The 20,351-nt window shown below is 36.6% G+C and overlaps 2 protein-coding genes across 3 annotated transcripts in view; one reads left to right on the top strand and one right to left on the bottom strand.

Moving 5' to 3' along the window:
- The first annotated feature begins 336 nt into the window (after positions 1-336).
- si:ch211-161c3.6 (high mobility group AT-hook 2b) lies at positions 337-11,107 on the top strand. The gene is made up of 6 exons (XM_022675111.2): positions 337-431; positions 3,785-3,953; positions 6,727-6,810; positions 6,920-6,967; positions 7,080-7,112; positions 10,394-11,107. Exons 2-6 carry the CDS (start codon positions 3,858-3,860, stop codon positions 10,475-10,477), a joined length of 345 nt encoding a protein of 114 aa, XP_022530832.1. The 5' UTR covers positions 337-431; positions 3,785-3,857; the 3' UTR covers positions 10,478-11,107.
- Positions 11,108-15,962: 4,855 nt separating this feature from the next.
- si:ch211-161c3.5 (uncharacterized protein C3orf18) overlaps positions 15,963-20,351 on the bottom strand; it is a 15,338-nt gene continuing 10,949 nt past the window's right edge. The window contains exon 5 of one of the 2 annotated variants that reach the window (XM_049479520.1): positions 15,963-19,989. In XM_049479520.1, coding sequence (XP_049335477.1) covers positions 19,909-19,989 — 81 coding nt within the window. In that variant the 3' untranslated portion in view covers positions 15,963-19,908. The remainder of the gene's footprint in view (positions 19,990-20,351) is intronic. The other variant, XM_049479521.1, reaches the window with a different exon arrangement.

The raw sequence follows: 20,351 nt of genomic DNA, 5'->3' as shown, positions 1-20,351 counted from the left end.
TCTAAAATAATCTAATAAAACATATTCTGGTTTGTTTTACACTTTTTTTGTTTACTAAATAGTTCCATATGTTTTTCTTCATCGTTATGATGACTTTAGTATTAATCTTTATTTTTACAATTTCTTTACAATTTCTACATTTTAAAATGATGAAAAAACACTGAATTTAAGGAGTTTATAAAAAGGGCCAACAGGTGAACAGGTGAGTTTAGAAGTCAGGTGAGTGTTACACAGTTCAGGAGTCGTGTATGTTCGAGTGGGCGGGTCTTAGAGGTCTGGGGCGGGGTTTGGAGAGCTGGGATGTACAGACACGCCCCCACAGCAAGTGAAAAGACTCAGAGCAGCTCACAGATATGTCACAAGCAATTATACAGACCTCATGGAGAATAAGGATCAGCGATAGTCTTCATTCAGTGGAGAAACGTCTAGTGGTAAATGAAGATATCTTATATACTCTCATATACTCTTATATACTCTAATATACTCTCATTATATACTCACAGCAGAGCAGGCTGTGGGCTGGTAATGTTTCTGTTACAGTGGAAAGACTTTACAGTACAGTACAGTAGTTACAGTTACAGTTACAGTAGCTGGAGTAAAGTGTATGGATACACCGTTAATTTGCTAATTACTTTTAGCGTTTAATTGTAAAACTTACACTGTTACTTCAATACTAAAAGTATAGTTTAAAAAAATAACGGGTAGGTATATTAAGTCATTCATACTGTGTACATATATACAGTCATTCAGCTATAGGCACAGGGGCAGGTACAGTTAATTTGGGTGTTTCAATGTATTTTTGTTTGATTAAAGCTTTAAAAAAGTAAATTAGTAGCTGGTTTATCTGTTTTAGGAACCTGACTTAAACCTGGGGTGCATTTCATAAATTCTTCTTATCAAAAAGGTGATTCTTAATCTAGATGGTCGAGCGAGCATCACACTGAGCTCTCTCTTTCTCTTTATTCCTCTCCATTTTTCTTTAATTTCTCTTCATGTAACATGTTCTTTACACTATTTACTTTCAATGTTAAATTGTAAGATTTACACTGTTACTTCAATACTTAAAGAACTGTTTTTAAATGACTGTCATTCAGGTATGGGTACAGGTGCAGGTGCAGTGTTATGAAGCTTATAAGTACAGTTGATATGGATGTTTTAATGTATTTTTGTTTGATTAAAGCTTTAAATAAGTAAATTAGTATCTGGTTTATCTGTTTTAGGAACCTGACTTAAACCTGGGGTTCATTTCATAAATTCTTCTTATCAAAAAGGTGATTCTTAATCTAGATGGTCGAGCGAGCATCACACTGAGCTCTCTCTCTCTCTCTCTCTCTCTCTCTCTCTCTCTCTTAATTTATCTACATTTCTTTTCATTTAACAAGTTCTTTACTCTTTAAGATGCTTTTGAAAAATTGGGCCCTGGATTGTTATTGAAATTTTCATGTTTACCGTTTACTGCTAAAGTTAAATGGTATAAATCAGTGGTTCCCCATACTGTGGCACTTGTACCACTGGTGGTACTTGAGGAATCCCAAGGTGGTACATGGGAGGTGCTAAGAAAAGAAAATCAGATTGCATTAAAATATTAAGAACTGAAGTCTTATATATAATGTTCCAGCTGAAATTTTCCTAATATTTCATTTTAATTGAGTCAAACAACTATCAAACTCCACACAACAGGTGAAAAAACAATTGGCGAAAAATATGAAAGATATGAGAATTACTGGTATAAAGGATACTTTTAAAGTTAACTTTATTTAAGCAATTCTTTTTTTGTATTTTGTACTTTTTGACCATTTTCCCAGACAGAGATTAAGCCTAGTCTGGGACTACACTGCATTTTGAATGGAGATTTCCCATTGAATATAAAATATAGTCTAGGATTAGGCTTAGTCCCTGTCCAGGAATCTACCTCTTTGACTTAATGTTTGACCTAAACATGCATGTACTTGGTATTTTATCAGTATATTCATGTGTATTGTATCAGTCAGTCAGTCAGTTTTTTGCTTAACATGTATCTCCAGACAGTTTAAGCAGATTATATCCTGAGATATCAAAAAGCAAAATATCTCCTTGTTTTAAACATCAAGCTCTTTCATCAAGTGCTAACGCTGCCCTATTTATAGCTCTACCCTCTCTAAATCTTCTCAAAATCACTCCTGAAGACGTCCCTATGCATATCTTTGTTCTCTTCTTTTCCCCTTTTTTCTTAAATTAGAAATGACTCCTATTATAGAACAGTAGATTGGAATAGAAAGGTACTGAATCATGATCCAAAAGTGATTCTTCTAAGGCATAACTCAAATAATAATTCGAATCATTTGAATCATGTGCACACTATATCATTTCAGCATTGCAGGATTGACATGTAATGTCAAATTATAGATTATATCAGCCCAATATAATTTAGTTTATTCCGATTTTAAATACATGGAGTGTGTTAATAATAGTTAGAGACCTTTGTGAGGAGCCCTAATTTGAAGCATATTTATTTTAAGAGTACAGCTCTCGAATAAATTAAGAGATCACTCCAGTTTTTAAATCAGTTTCTCTGATTTTGCTATTTATAGGTTTATGTTTGAGTAAAATGAACTTTGTTGTTTTATTCTATAAACTACAGACAACATTTCTCCCAAATTACAATTATAAATATTGTCATTTAGAGCATTTATTTACAGAAAATGAGAAATGGCTGAAATAAGGCAAGGCAAGGCAAGTTTATTTATATAGCACCTTTCATACACAACGGTCATTCAAAGTGCTTTACAAATTAGAAAATACACAGAGAAAGCAAATAAAAAAAAAAAAAACATGTAAAAGATTAACAGTAAAAATGGAAATAAAAACTAAAATAAGAATAAAGCATGATTGATTAGATAGATAGGAAAGTTAGCTAGCTAGCTAGGGGTGAAATGGGATTGGGCCTTAGTGCTCCTGCTTTCTCTAAATCGATAAAGAAAAGCAGAGAGCAAGTCTACCGTGAGCTACAGCTCCACCAGAGACCTTTACTGAGAGCAGGGTTGCCAGGTCTGGTAAAAATATCCAGCCCAAGATAGATAGATAGATGGATGGATGGATGGATGGATGGATGGATGGATGGATGGATGGATGGATGGATGGATGGATGGATGGATGGATGGATGGATGGATGGATGGATGGATGGATGGATAGATAGATAGATAGATAGATAGATAGATAGATAGATAGATAGATAGATAGATAGATAGATAGATAGATACTTTATTGATCCCCGGGGGGAAATTCTTGAAATTGATTTAAAACATGATTAAAACAAAGAGAATTAAATTAAAAACATGTAAAAGAACAACAAGGAATTAATAAGAATAAAGCATGAATAAAACATGATATAAAAGTGCCGTTACAGAATAAAAGTGTGTGGAGCTGCAGTGTTTTAAGCTGAGCTGAAAGCCTGATCAAACATGTAGGTTTTCAGTCTGGATTTAAACATGTTTAGTGTTGGAGCTCTTCTAATGCTCTCTGTTAAAAATAACAAAAAAAAATGCAGAGCTTTCAGACCTCAAACAAAACAAAGAGAACAAGTTCATATTCATAAAGTTTTAAGAGTTCAGAAATCAATATTTGGTGGAATAACCCTGATTTTAATCACAGTTTTCATGCATCTTGGCATCAGGTTCTCCTCCACCAGTCTTACACACTGCTTTTGGATAACTTTATGCTGCTTTACTCCTGGTGCAAAAATTCAAGCAGTTCAGCTTAGTTTGATGGCTTCTGATCATCCATCTTCCTCTTGATTATATCCAGCAGGACAGTGTGTGTGGAGTCGATGCCTGTGTGAGGTGAGGTGAAGGCAGGTGAGGGAAGGAAAGAAGAGGAGATGAGTGGAGCAGGAAGAAAGGAAGTGGCCGCTGCACCTGCTGAAGGTCCAGCACCACCGAAACGAGGAAGAGGAAGACCCCGCAACCCACCACAGGTTTCACAGCAACCCCTATACTATACACACTGGCAGTCAAAAGTTTGGGAACACCTGCCTTTCTAGCACAAATACTTTGTTACCTTACTTAAGTAGAAATGTAGGTTATCTCTACTTTACTGAATTAATTATTTTTGCTTTTTTTATATCTATCTATCATCTTTAAAAACATTACTCCTAGTTAATTTCTGCTGGTTTTCATTCCGGCTTCTCATCCTTCAATAAAACCCCTATCCAGATAAATCTCTAGATCCAGATAGAGTGAATCTGATTGTGATTGGATGTAGAAAAGTATAAACATATACAATTCCGACTCCTTATTGGTTTATACCAGGGGTGTCCAAACTACGGCCCGCGGGCCATTTGCGGCCCGTTTCCTTTTTTGGGGCCGTAGTTTGGACACCCCTAGTATAAACCAATAGGGTATATACACTCTAAGAAAAGTAAGTACAGATTTGTACTTAAAAGGGTACAAAGCTTGTCGCTGGGGCTGGACCTTGTATTAAGGTACAAAAAAGTACCTTTCAGTGAAAGTCCTTTTTTGTACCCATGGTTTTTGTGCCTGTAAAGATTATAAAAATTATAAACATTATCATCAACTAAATATGGCTTAAAAACTAGATGATCGAAAATTGTCTGGCTTTCAAATAAAAAATGTGCAATTAAAATATATATAGTTTATTAGTACAGTGATACAGAATACTGAATGTACCCTTTGGTTGGTTAAATGGTACAAATTTGTACTTATTTCTGTTAGAAATTACTTTGTACTTCAGAGGGAACAAATCTGACCCTGTAAAGACCAGTATTGTACCTTTGAGGGTACAATTATGAAGAATGTACCTTTGAGTACAAAAAAGTACTTATATCGTACCTCTGTTTTTTAGAGTGTAGGTATACATTAGGTATTTTAGAAATAGAATGAAAGTTGGCCCGCTGGTAAGCAGGTTTTATAATGTGAGATTCAAAGTTTGAATGCTAGGTGTCAGAAACGGGCCAAAGAGTCGGAGAAGGTGTGCATTTCTAGCGCAGAAAAACGGGCCAAAGAGTCTAAAAGCGGAGAGAGTGCGCATTTCTAGCGCAGAAAAACGGGCCAAAGAGTCTAAAAGCGGAGAGAGTGCGCATTTCTAGCGCAGAAAAACGGGCCAAAGAGTCTAAAAGCGGAGAGAGTGCGCATTTCTAGCGCAGAAAAACGGGCCAAAGAGTCTAAAAGCGGAGAGAGTGCGCATTTCTAGCACAGAAAAACGGGCCAAAGAGTCTAAAAGCGGAGAGAGTGCGCATTTCTAGCGCAGAAAAACGGGCCAAAGAGTCTAAAAGTTGCCGTAATTAAGGAGTTTAATATTAACAGACATGAAATGAAACATCAATTTGAAAAATCTTAGTTTACACAACACTGTAAAAGATAAAGATAGTTAGTCAAGTAAAATGGTGTGTAAATGAAATAATCAGGAAAATGTATTATTTAAAGTGGTATATTTCATTATTTGTTTTATTATAGAGTCTGTGGCCCGTGACTTCAAATATATTTCTCCTTCTGGCCCCCAACAAAAAAAAGTTTTGACACCACTGATTTATACTGTGATCCATCACACCTGCACACACCCCCCCACCCCCCCCACACACACACTCCAGCAAGAACATAGCAGACGTATGTAGTCTAGTATGAAGATGATCCGTGCAGAGACTCGAGAGAACTCCAGTTTTACAAACTCCAGTCCAACTAAGCTTTAACTTTAATATATTTACATTCTACTGTATATAAAATACTTTAATTTACAATGGGGCATATATGCAGCTGAAACACTAGGGAGGAGCCTAGTGCAAAATCCCAAATTATATAATCAACATTAACATTTTAATATTTTAACATTATAGTTATTATGGCTTTTAGAAAAATGTGTTTTTGGGAGAGAGGGGGGAGGGGGTAGTGCACTATAGGACTCTGTGGGCATGGCCTAAGCTTTTGTTCTTAATGGCTTTATTTTTTCCCCTTACATTACTTTTACTTTTATATTTTAAGTAGTTTTTTGAAACACTTTTTTAAACACTTTTACTTAAAGAGTAAAAAGCTTGAGTTGATACTTTAACAACTTCTACAGAAGTATTTTATTAAACTGTATCTATACTTCTACCTACAGTATATATTTCCTATAATAAAGTTGTTTTGAAGATTTTTCTGGGTTTTGCTAGAAAAGTGTCAGTTATTAAGTAAAAATATATTATTATAAGTATTGCGATAAAGCTCTGTGATCTTAAACTATACACTGTTTCTCTCTTACAACTGAAAAGATAAGGATGTTGAGTGGTCCAGTGGTCTAAAGCATTGCCACTATGATCATGTGATCGCTGGTTCGAATCCAGGTAATGCAGCTTGCCTTGCTCTCTCTGGGTGGGTACAATAGATGGCGCTCTTTTCCCTCATCACTCCTAGGGTGATGTTGATCAGCACAAGGCTGCGTCTGTGAGCTGACGTATCAAAACCAAGTCGCTGCGCTTTTCTCCGAGCGTTAGCGCTGTGATGCTAATCAGCAATGCTGCATCAGCAGCAGTTCAAAAAGAGGCGGAATCTGACTTCACATGTATCGGAGGAGGCATGTGCTAGTCTTCACCCTCCTGGTGTGTTGGGGCTTCACTAGTCATGAGGGATATACAGCTGAGTAGCAGGTGAATAGGTGGGAAAATCAGCCTAACTAAATTGGAGAGAAAAATAGGAGAAAATAAGAAATAAATCTATATTTAAAAATAAATATATTATTTGTATTGTTTGTTTCAGGAGCCTATGGACCCTGATGCTCCCAGACGGACAAGAGGAAGACCCAGAGGGAGTAAGAATAAAGCCTATCGAGCTCCAGCCAAAGTGAGGGAAAGACCTAAAGCCCAGTTAGAGTCGCTGTAGTAAAGAGTTTCAGTGTTTCAAATATTTATTTTTCATTATTTAACTTTCATTTTTCTCTGTGTATCTAAAGGTAGATCCAGAGAAGGAGAAGAGACCTCGAGGACGACCAAGAAAATGGGTCAGTAACACACAAACACACCTTTTTAAACATTAAAATACACTTTTTTAGAGAAATAAATACAGATTTTTAAATCGTTTTCTCTCTCTTACACTAATTACTTCTCTCACAGCCTCAGAAAACAGTCCAGCAAGAAGAACAGCAGGTAAGATCTAAACTCATAATTTAACTCACACATTGAGAATAGTTTGTTAAGTCTTATACAAAACTTAAACATCCCCTTTAAGCCCTATCTGGACGGGATTCGTTTCTCAGGGGGTTCTGGAGTAATTTTCTCTTTTATGGGGGGTTTTTATCCTCTGTGATTTTATTTCTGTCCAGAACCACCATGTACGTGTTTTTCTCAGACGTCCTCTGAACAATAAATTACAGGCTGAATTATCTACTGTCTTTCTCTGAACTCCGTGGTCCTTTTTTAGGTAATTCTAGTCGCATCCGGACGCACATCTCTGAGTTTCGTCTCCTCGCGTTTAATAAAATAGCTATTTGTCCACTGCCGCGCACCTTAGTTACACTTTGGGCGCTTGGGCGTTTCCACGGAGATCCACGTAAAAAAAAAAACAGCGAGTGGAAATGGAGGAGCTACTGAACACCTACTGATGTCATGTGACCGAGAAAAAAGTCTAAAAACTCACTGGTGCTCCTGTTTATTCAATTGTAGTCTTGATGCAGGAGTTTTATCACTGAGTAGAAGTGTGAAATATTTTTCACAGATGTCCCCCTGAGAAACTAATCCCGCCTGTATAGGGCCTTATTGAAATCACACTAATTGTACAAGAAATTAAGGCATAATTTATCCAACATAAATCCTCACTTACTGCTGTCTCGCTTTTTTCCTCCTCCTCGTTCTTTCTCTTTTCTCTGATGAATAACTCCGCTCCACTAATCCGGCACTAACCTGGACTTGAATGACAGTATGGTTGTATGGTTGTACTTTCCTGCATTGACCTTTACAGAATTTAAAAAAGGGGTTTTTACACAGTTTGTCATTGCATTTAATTCATAATCAGTTGTTATTTGTGGCCCCAGGCCAATTCGGGCCCCCAGCCAGCCTACTTGGGGCCCCAGACAATTGATTGGTTTGCCCTCCTATACCGAACATATTCACCTGTCTTCAAAGTACTTGTTTTATTTATATTCTACATGTAATTAAGTGAACAAATATCTACAGGAAACACACTTAAATAGCATTAACTTCAATGTTGTCTTCTGCTATTTTTAGACATTCTATGTATTTCTTTATTGGCAGATTATTTTTTAAAAGCAAAACTATCTAAAGACACTTAAACACAAACAAATACAACAGTTTAAATTAAGCATATTACATTTATACATATATACATTTTTATTGTGCAATAAAATTATTATGCCAGTGGCCCCTTTTAGAAGTAGTACATCCAAAAATTTGCTCAAGAAAATAGATCTTAAGTAAATAAACTTTCATTTTAAGTACTAAATTGCTGTATGATTGCTTTCTATGAATGTTGTGCTTATTAGACTCTATAAACATATTCATAACACGTTATAATGCATTCATTAAGCATTATAAACATGGTTAGAAACATGTATAAAAATGTATAACACATTATAGCTAAGCTTATTATCAATATCAAGAACCTTAACAAAGCTGCTCTGACAAAGCTTGCTTTAATTACTTCTAACCACTCATGAATTATATCTTTGTTAATTATTATAATAGCTTTATTTTTATATGAAGTTATGATGTATTATAATGTGTTGTTGTTGTACGCTCTAAGTACATTTTAACCCAGATGTGTGACATATTACAAGCATGGCTACCTTAGGTAAACTTCTAGATCATATATTATAATTAGCTGCTTGGTCTCTGTGTTGTTATAGGCTGTAAGAACAAGCAGCATCATTTTCTGAGCTGCAGTAACTCTGTGTTGGCTGTGCTCTCAGTTCTGTTCATTCTATAGCTAATTTATGTAAACACATGATTCATTATGAGAAAAAACTACTAATGTAAGCTTGTTTTGTTGACTGCATGCTGTTAATGTAGATTTTGTGGCTATAAAAACAACTACAATATGCATGTCTTTGCTGTCCAATGGAAAACAAGTATTTGTAAAGTTGCTGTTTTAGAGATACCTTCATTACTTTCAGTGGAAGTTAGTGTAAAAACAATTTATTTCAGGTCATTTTTGAGAATTTCTATTAGTCCATTCATCAGGACATTTTGATGCAGTGTGAGTTTGTAAGTTTTTGTAGAAATTGAGATACTTGTTTTTCATTGGACGTTGCAAACACCTTAAATAAGTAAATAAATATCAACAGGAAACAAACTTAAAAAATAAATAAATAATAAACATAAAAATAAATAATAAAAATAAACATAAATGGCCTTTTCTGCACTTTTTTAGACTTTATAATGGATTTTATTTTATTGTCAGATTATTTGAACACCAAAACTATTCAAAGAAATCTAATACAATCAGAGAAACACAAACAAATACAACAGTTTCATTTAAAATATATTCATATACATTTTTAATTGTGCAATAAATTCTGCTTGTGGCCCCTTCCAGAAGTAGTACATCTAAAAGTAGTTGAAGAGAATAGATCTTAAGTAAATAGTGTTGGATTGTTGTAGAAGGAAAAAAACTGTAACACTTTCTATGAATGTCATGTTTATTAGATTCTATGAACATGCTCATAATATAATACATTATAATGCAGTCATAAAGAATTATAAACATGGTTATAACAATGTATAAAATGTATAACACATGATAACATGATGTTTTTTTATGCATTTATTTTTATTCAGCTGCCTCGACAAAGCTTGCTTTGATTACTTTTAAACACTCATTAATTGAAATTGATTGCAAGTATTTACTTTAAATTAAAAAGTTAAGTTTCAGGTACACCACATTTTGAGTGTTAAGTACTGTTGAGTGGTTTATCTGTTGAACTTAAAGAGGAACGTTTGTTCTAATCCATACAGTATAATAAATTACCAAACAACTGACCTCAATTGATTTGAGTAGATTTAACTCTTTAGGGTTTACAGTGCAGATGCTGCTCTTGGGGGAAGCAGTCATTTCTGTGTCGTGTCTCATCGCTGCACAAAGCTGCTAACAGCACTTTCGGTCTGATTTAACCCCTTTTCTTTTAACTACTTTCAGTTAACTAGTTGTTTCTGACGCACTTCTTCACAGCGAAATCAGATTATGAGTTTAAAGCTGTTAAAAAACTCCCCTTTTACTCATAGACGTAACGATAGCAGGCCGGGACAGTCGGCCACTCAGGAGCCGAATGAGTCAGAGGCTTTGAGGGAAACTGAACCTGGCCGTTATCCTCCAGGTTTCCTGTCCCCAACTGTCTCAGTTTTCAGAGCTTTATTCTCATGCACACACACACAGTCACGCTCACCTCCGTAACTCTCCTTTCTCCCTCACCTAGCCCGAGGAACAGGGGGAGGAGCCTAAAGAGACCCAGCCCACCCAAACCCCGCCCCCAGAGTCTCCGCAGGAGGGGCGTGTCTGAAACTACCTCGACCGGTTGGTGGAGTGTTGAGTGTTTGCTGTAGAACGACGGACATATTCATATTTTTCCAAATTTTACATTCATTTTGTCTTTTGTAAAAGCTTAAAAGGGTAGAAAAAAATTGCAACATCAATTTGACTCGTATAGAGCAGATTTATTAGGAAAGTATATGCCAGGAACTCAATACAAATCAGGGAATGGAATTACTCAAAACTACTGAATTGAGCTTAGTAAACTGTACATAGTCCTGATCAGTGTCTGGCTATGGCTAATTTACAGCACATGATGCTGTTATATTTAAAATGGCAAGAGTGCAGAAAAAAAAACCTGTCCACTAAACATACAGGTGCATTTTATTAAAATTAGAATATTATAAAATAAAAAAATGAATATTATATAAGACCAATTGGTACCTTTGGCAGGGTGGGCAGTGTGCCAAGTCCTGCTGGAAAATGAAATCCGCATCTCCATAAAAGTTGTCAGTAGCAGAGGGAAGCATGAAGTGCTGTAAGATTTTAGACTTGATAATAAAACACAGTGGATCAACACCAGCAGATGACAGACATGTCTCTCCAAACCATCACTGATCATCAGTAAATTTTACATTTCATTTGTAAATCAAGGGATCAGAGTCTGGAGGAAGAGTGGAGAGACACACAGTCCAAACTGATCGAGGTCTAGTGTGAAGTTTCCACCAATCAGTGATGGTTTAGAGAGACATGTCTGTCATCTGCTGGTGTTGATCCACTGTGTTTTATTATCAAGTCTAAAGTCAGTGCAGTTTTGTTTTCCCACAAAATCTTACAGCACTTCATATCTTACAGCTTCCCTCTGCTACTGACAACTTTTATGGAGATGCGGATTTCATTTTCCAGCAGGATTTGGCACACTGCCAAAGCACCAATAAGTACCAATTGGTCTTATATAATATTCTAATTTCTGATACATTGATTTTTGGCATTGGTTTTCATTGGCTATAAGCCATAATCATCAACAATAAATAAATGAAATAAAGTAAGTTCTCAGTGATATTCAAATTTTTTGAGATGCACCTGTATGATATAGTCGTATGTTATATGTCACTACCATCCCTCCTTACCTTGACTTAATTTTTTTATATACATATTATGGGAGAATTCACTCTTTCACAATTTCACATAGTACTGTACTCAGTTTGTTCTTCATCCAATGTTCTACAGTGAGTTTAACTATAATCGGTTGCATGTTGTGATCTAATGCTGGGCTTTTATTTGGTAATTGTCGACTTGTGCTTTATGATCTTTAATTTTTTTATGATTTAAAGGTGATTTGAAGGTGCTTTCAGTGAGATGTAAACCAAAGCTTGAAAAATGAAGAGTCATGTACCATTACTTTACATTTACTATAGGATATAGTTTTTCTGTTGTTAATAGGGATACTCTCTTATATGGACTTTTTTGTATTTTTTTCAATGGAACAAATCAGTGTTATGTCACAAAAACAGTAGACTTACTTCAGGATGGGGAATTATGCAATTATACCTATTTCACGCTACTTTTAACCCAATTTTAACCTGCTACATACACAATTTTAATACATTTTTTCAGTCAGCACTTGTTTTTTGTAGATCACCAACAGAAACCTTTTAAGCATTTTAAGAACACACTTTTTTTTCGAATGGCAGTATAAGGTTCTTTAAAACTCTTAAAATGTTCTTTACCATACTATATCACAATAGAACGTACGCTTTTGCAGTGATGTGTTTTTGTGCTTTTGCTTTTTGCACTTTTTTTATGTGCCTCTTATGTTTAAGGTCTTTCAAAACCAGTTTACCACTAGTAAGTCTTCACAGTGCAGTCCAAAGATGTACAGTATCAGTCAAAAGTTTATGCACACCTTAAATTCATTTTTTTTTCATTATTTCATTATTTTAAAATGTTCTGCATTGTAGATTAATACTGAAATCATCCAAACTATGAAGAAAAACGATACCACTTTACAATAAGGGTATAAATAACAGTAGTTATGACAGTAATAAACATTTTTAAATGGATAGGTAATATGGAATACATATTAATTGACACCAGTTAAACATTATTAAACATTACTACATTTTATGTAATGCTTAAGAATCTTGTAAATAATAATAAATCAAGACATAAGTTTCCAATTTATAATTAATGATTAGTTGAGGCATTCTGTCATAAGTACTGTTAACTGATGTACCCTTATTGTAAAGAGTTAACAGAAAATCATATGGAATTATTTAGTAAACGAAAAAGTGTTAAACAAACCAAAAAATGTTTTATATTTTAGATTATTCAAAATAGCTTGAATTAGACAGTTTTGCACATCTCTGCTGGATTTTATCAGTCAGTTTATGAGGTAGAGTCACCTGGAATTCAGTTATTTCAGTTAACAGCTGTGCTGAACTCATCAAGAGTTAATTACTTGCCCTAAAAAAAGAAGAGCAAGAGTTTCCTCTGTTGTACAGGATAAGTTCATCAGAGTTACCAGCCTCAGAAACCACAAGTTAACAGCTCCTGAGATAAGAGTATCTAAAAGCTTCTTCACAGAGTATTTTGGTTTGTTTAACACTTTTAAGTTACTACATGATTCCTTATGTGTTCCTCTATAGTCTGAATCACTTCACTATTTATTTATAATGTTGGAAAGAAAAAGAAAATGATGATATTGAATGAAAAGATTTATTGAAACTTTACACTGGTTCTGTAAGAATTTACTAAGAGACAAGATATCCATCATTTACCTCCTGAATTTCTCATAATTGAATATCTGTTTATCTGGCCTGTCTCTGTAGTGCTACTGTGCTTTTTTTTTTTACTTTTTAAATATTTGTTCATCGCTTTTCTGTTCAAATAATAAGAATTTTTCTCAAATTTTTAAAAAATCCTGCTAATTTTGTAGTAAATGTTTTTTTATATATTCTGTCATTTTATGTCTGTGCCTTTGATCCTTCCTCACTGTTGCAAAAATTCTCAGAAACTGTGGAGAACCTCAGACATGTTTACGTTGTTGAATAAAGTGATATTTTTTATACTGTAATAAATTTCTGCCTCATGAACCCAGCTCAGGTAAAACTTCAGTGGGTCATAACTGTGGTAATAAAGTGCTTATTTTGCTGTACCTCATTTTTGTGCTTCATTTGAACAATATGGTAAATAAAGGCACTATAAACTAATCACTGTGTCAGACATTTCGTAAAACTTGTTTTAAGTTAAAGGAGAACTCTGGTGTAAAATGGATTTTTGTTGTAGTAAAACATGATAAAAAGTTCTTACCTTTGATGCATAGCACACCTCCGTTCTCCCACAGCGTTCAGAGATCCAGAAATTTTAACTGTTTGTCCAAACACCCTTCAGACTTGGTGATACGGGGCATAATTTACCCTGATAAATCACTTTTTACACCGCTATCCAGCTCAAAGTAGCTCCACACCTCCTTACTAGAATTCAGAGAGCCCTGACATTTAAAACGAGGCATTAATAACTTAAAAAGTGCACAAGAAGCTTATTAAAAACCACTATTTACAGCCTATAATGCTAGCTTCAGCTCTGAGCACTCTAACAAGGAGGTGTGGAGCTACTTTGAACTGAATAACGGTGTAAAAAGCGATTTATCAGGGTAAATTATGCCCTGTATCACCCAGTCTGAAGGGTGTTTTTGGACAAACTGTTAAAATTTCTGGATCTCAGAACGCTGTGGGAGAACGGAGGTGTGCTATTCATCAAAGATAAGAACTTTTTATCATGTTTTACTACAACAAAAGTACATTTTACACCAGAGTTCTTCTTTAAATCCTGTCACACCTTTGTCTGTATCTGTCCTGTGATTTTCCTTTCTTTTTTGGTCCTTCCTGCTCCTTTCCTCTGTTCTCTTGTTTTGTTTTCCTCCCCATGTGCTTTATGTGCTTTACATGGCTCTGTTTTGTTTTTGGTCTTGTCTCAGTCTTAGCCCCGCCCCATCATCTGTAATCCCTTTCTCATTTGTAACCCCGCCCACTCGTTACTTCTACAGGTGTCTTTTGTTTGTGCCTGTGTATAAAAACCCCATGTGCGCCTTTGTTCTCTGTTGTGCTTTATGTTTATGTGTTTCACCCGCTGTCTTTATGTAAGCTTTAGAATCTGTATTTTGTCCCTGTCTTAGTAGAACCATCCTTTTGTTTAATTTCTCTTTGTTTGATCCTCAATCCTGCTGTTTTGTGTAAGTTAAGTTTTAAGTTTAAGGTTTGTTTTCTTTAGTTTATGTTTGTAATCCTTTGTTTTACAGTCTTTATTAGTAGACTTAGTGTTTGTTTTACTTCCCTAGAGTTTGCTCTTTGTTTATTATTTGAAATATGGAAAATACAAAAGACCTGAATTTGCATCCTGCCCTTCACCGGTTACAACTCCATATGGTCTAGTCAAAAGATTTCTAAACTTACATTTCATTGTTTATAGATGGAAATCACTGACTAATATTTCTGAGAATGAACTTAATGGGTCAGATTACCAAATATTGATCAAACCTTGTCTTAACGGTACTATGACTACAGAGTATTTTGAATAGAGATTTTTTTAATTAATTGCTATTCAAAATGCTGTATAGTCCTTAATTAGGCTTAGTTCCTGTCCGGAAAACTGGCCTATAGTCTAAAATTAGGCTTAAAACAATGGACATTGACCCAAAAAATATGAATTGTTGGCCACAAATGTTGTTTAGAAGATGGATCATTTGTCTAAACCAAGTAATTAGTAATGTTATAATTTTAAATGCACACTATTTAAACAGAATGTATTTTTCTTGTTTAATATGTGGAGGCCAAGGGCTCTATCTTACACCATGCACTAAAAGTGTTGCAATTCTCATTGCTATCTTATACCCCACCAACAGTCTATTTTTCATGCCTTCCACCTGCATCGTTTAAATAGCAACAGTGCTTGTGAATATATCTACACTGATATCTAAATGAGGTGTGTTCAGGTAAATTATTGGTGTATTGTTATCTCTATCTTGGCCACAGAAAACACAGGTGCTCCACTGAATACTGAATAAACCTAGACAGATGTCAACAGTCAGACGCTCATTGCTATGTTGGCAGCAAGAGCGTACACCCCCACTTGTTACACAGACATGGACATGCAGCAGTGCACAAACCCAAATTTTACACCTTCACCGCATGAACAAGCAGGTCACATCCAGGTAGATCCAGGTAGCTGCACTGTTAAAATAGCAATCCTCCAAAGTCAGAGCACACCTGGCTCTTAAAGATAATGGCAAGTGACGATATGCTCAAAATTAACCACACCCATTATTAATTAAGATGAATTAAGAGATTTAGTTCCTGCCTTTTGCACATTTCGAGCTGTGCAAGGTGTACTTTTCCCATCATTACGATAGCTAAGACTCACTCACACCCTCTAAATCAAGCTGCACGGTGCACGGTTGACTTCTCACCTATAAATCGCTAGATTATGGCCACTGGAGTCAGTAAAAAATGCTCATAAACAGTCCACATATTTAGTTTTTATTATTTTCAGTCATATTGACACACTTGGAAAAGTGGGCGTGGAAAAAAAGTTGATATAATCATTTTTGCTGGTTTGGAAAGTGATGGAAAGGGGGTAGAATGTTCATACACACATACACACACTCATACTTTTTTACACAAAAGTAAACGCACTTTTCTTATTCCTTTATTACAACCATTTCTATGGCGTCACATCAATGTCAAAAATACAAGGTGAAAAAAGTTTTCCTCACTCGCTGTGTGAATTACGTGCAGCAGCAGTTTGTGCTCGACTCAGTTTTGAAAGGGGTGGTTTTGACAGTTTGTGGGTGGAGTCATAGTCACCTTCCTCAGTGAACGCTATTGGCTGATATCTCCAGGGTTTGTGATGGACCACCTACCTCCACGAGCCGGAGGAGGATGGCTAACTGGCTATGCTAACATTCAAACAACCCGCTCTCCGGCGCTGTCTGCCCGGGTTAGCGCCTGGAGCGACCGGCTCCCCGGTGAACAGCACCGGTCGCTATAAGCACTGAAGCCGGACAGACAGAGCCGGAGAGCGGATGTTAGCATAGCCAGCTAGCTAACTCTCCTGCTGTCCTTCTTTCTCTGCCCTCCTCCGGCTTGTGGAGGTATCAGCCAATAGCATTCGCTCAGGGAGGCGACCCTGACCCCGCCCCCAAACTGTCAAAACCACCCCTTTCAAAACTTGAGTCGAGCACAAACTGCTACTGCAGGTAATTCACACAGCGCATGAGGAAAAAATGAGAGGAGAAAAATGAAGCTCAAGAGCGATATTCTGTTCAGCTCGCACATGATTCCCTTTTTTTTACTCATTAGTTTCACATTTGTGCTCACGAGAAGTTAATTTACACACGCAAAATGTTAAAACACGCTGGTTACTTTTTTTCACCTGGTATTTTTGCTCCCTCGACTTTTGACATTGATGTGACGCCATACATTTCTCAGATCAGTTTCGAAACTGTCCTACGCTCTTCTGAACACCGTCCGGTTTGCACGTCATCGCTGACAGTGCAGGGAAGCAGGCGATCACAGTGCACACGCTTTGGAATAGTGAGAGACGGAAGCACACCATGGAGAAGGATCTATTAGAAACAGACGGAGAAAAACAGACTTCTATCGCTCTCCATTTCCACATCCCTCCGTCCTCCAAAGTCTTCGGACGGACGTTCTCCTTGACCCAGAGCATTCCTAAACATTTCCTCCGAGTGGAAATTCAGCTCCAGAAGGGTTTTAATGGCAGTCTGTCGCTATGGCATTGTTTGATAAACAGTCGTGGAAGTCCCGTCTTCCCACACAGCACCGGCACTTTGATTTCACCTGTAGCGTCGCTCACTAGAGACGGATTGTTAAACAGTGAATTACAGTGAAATTCTTGCTCGTCTGCTCAAAGACCGGTGCTGACGCAGTTTCTCAGTGAACGCAGAAGCTGCTCTGAGGAAGCTGAGCTCTTCAGATCTCAGTCAGTGAAGTTTTCTTTGAGTTTAACGTTAACTGCTCGGCTTCATCGCCCTCTTATTATCATCATCATTTTTGTCTTCGTTTTTCTGAAGGTTGTCCATAAAAAAGTGTTGAAATAGCAAAAGAAAATGACAAATAAAAACCATATAAATACAAATACTGCATTCCTCAAAGGGCTCTTGGATTGTGATTGGATTCAAACGTAGATATTTAAAAATATATATATATATCACTTAAAAAAAAAAATTGTGTTTTTGAAGGATCTTAATGACATTGCAAAAGCATTACAATCATTGGGCCTCGTTCACCAGTACAATCCTAAGATAAAAACCCTAACAAAAAGTTACATCAGGTTAATTGAAAATGTACTTTATTTCAGTAAATTAGAATATTATATAAGAACGATTGGTGCGTTTGGCAGTGTGGGCAGTGTGCCAAATCCTGCTGGAAAATGAAATCCACATCTCCATAAAAGTTGTTATCGGCAGAGGGAAGCATGAAGTGCTGTAAGATTTTGTGGGAAAATAAAACTGCACTGACTTTAGACTTGATAATAAAACACAGTGGATCAACACCAGCAGATGACAGACATGACTCTCCAAACCATCACTGATCATCAGTACATTTTACATTTCATTTGTAAATCAAGGGAGCAGAGTCTGGAGGAAGAGTGGAGAGACACACAGTCCAAACTGCTCGAGGTCTAGTGTGAAGTTTCCACCAATCAGTGATGGTTTGGAGAGACATGTCTGTCATCTGCTGGTGTTGATCCACTGTAACATTTGTTTGTAGAAAAAAGTTTAACAAACCAAAGATTCTTAGCCAATACCAAATAAGAAAACCCTGGTGAACATCAGAGTCTTAGTTAAAACTGGGCAAGCAAATTCATTTTTAAAGGAAATAATAAAAAGTTTTGTTAGGATTTGCTGATGAACAGGGCCAAATGGTATTTAAAGATTTCTTTAGGCTGTGGTTTGAGTGGTGATGGTGGTGGTGGTGATGTCAGTGGTGGTTTTTCCTCTCATCACTCCTAGGGTGATGTGGAACAGCACAAGGCTGCGTCTGTGAGCTGATGTATCAGAACCGAGTTGCTGCGCTTTCCTCCGAGCGTTAGCGCTGTGATGCTACTCGGCAATGCTGCATTAGCAGCAGTTCAAAAAGAGGCGGCGTCTGACTCACTAGTGAACGGGGATAAACAGCTGAATGGGTGTTACAATTGGCTGAGCTAAACTGTGAGAAAATGGGGAAAAAATTGAAATAAAGTTCTATAAAAAAAGTTCACTTGATTGTAAGACAACCAAACCTGCAAATTCCCTTTTAAATGTTTAAAAAAAGGGATTAGAAAACCCTTCAGTGATCAGACAAAGCAATCCTCACTGAATGATCGCAGAATGTCTATGAAAGAAGAAGAAACACCAAAAGTATAACAAGGAGACAAAGTGAAGAATCACACAATGGAATGGAATTACTAAGTGCAGCTATCCTTCCAACACCAACCAATCACGTTTCACGAAGAACATGAGGTATCTAACGATGCATGCAACTAGAAACCCATGAACAAACAAGGATGGGAGACAACCAGTGAGAACAAGAGTAACAAATGGCTTTGTGTCTGTGTACATATAGTAAATAAACCAGCATCGATGAGTCGATTATAAATTAAATCCATTGATTATCACTATCACTAATCAGGATTAGTGCTTACTTAGGCTACGTTCACATTGCCAGGCTGAAGTGACTCAAATCAGATTTTTTTTTTGCTCAATGTGTTGTTCAGATTAGATTTTTGCATGGCTGTGTAAACATGCCAAATCCGTTTTTTTTTTTTTTTTAATCAATTTTGGGACATTTTCATATGTGGATGTCAAATCGGAATTCATGCATCTTTTTGCTTTTATGAATTAGCATTAGCATTAGCGTTAGCGCTACATGCTTCTCTCTTGTACCCACACTGCATCTCTTGATGCAGCTGTGCAGCTATAGCTGCAAAAAAACAGCAAAAGCAAACCGCTTGGACTTTTTTCACCTTCTGGAGCTGAGCATGTACTTCAGACCAGCTGTTTACTCTCCATATGAGCTGATAACTCATCCATTTCCCTTTATAAAGCTACGAGGGACAGATTTGTTCACATTACACACAGATACAGATCACTTACATTTGTGAATGTGAACCATCAGGATAGCCAAATCTGATCTGAGCAAAAAACCCGATTTGAGCAATGTGACTTGTAATGTGAACGCAGCCATATAGGCGTCCTTGTTTTCTAAACCTCAGTGCAACACATATTGCGATAGAAAGCATTTTTATCCCTTATTTGCAGAGTCTACAGATAACGTAACGCTTTTCCCAGTTATTAGCATGGTAATGTTTTCTTGGCGCCGGTAAATTCCCATTGTCTCCAGTATCAGTCAAGCTCCTGAACATGTTCCCTAAGTTCTCCTTCAAGCAGCAGGAGTGTTGTCATGCATTTATAGCATCAGCGACGTCCGTGAAGACCAGTCGACTCGGCCTTTGCGTGGTGCTCTGACTCGTTGTTAGAGTCTGAGAGAGAGAGAGAGAGAGAGAGAGAGAGAGAGAGAGAGAGAGAGAGAGAAAGAGAAAGAGAGAGAGAGAGAGAGATAAAGGAAATTAGAGAACTTGAGAGCATTAAAATCTGAGGGCATTAAAACACAGGGAAATGAATGATAGAGTCTCTGACCATCTACTGGAAGTGTGAGAATTATAAGCTTCATACGGAGCCGCTGAAGGAACATTCTGTGTTTTATTTAAGGTAAAAAAGTGGTGCCCACCTAATAGTATCTAATGCTTGTATACATACAATCAGGTGAGCACCAGATATTATCAGGCAAGCACTTGATACTAATAGTATACTTAGAATACTATGTACTGTATATACATAGTAT

Source organism: Astyanax mexicanus, chromosome 5 (genome assembly GCF_023375975.1).
Source record: "Astyanax mexicanus isolate ESR-SI-001 chromosome 5, AstMex3_surface, whole genome shotgun sequence".
Lineage (NCBI taxonomy): Eukaryota > Metazoa > Chordata > Actinopteri > Characiformes > Acestrorhamphidae > Astyanax > Astyanax mexicanus.
The sequence above is the reverse complement of the archived record's forward strand: the minus strand, read 5'-3'. Positions and strand labels throughout refer to the sequence as shown.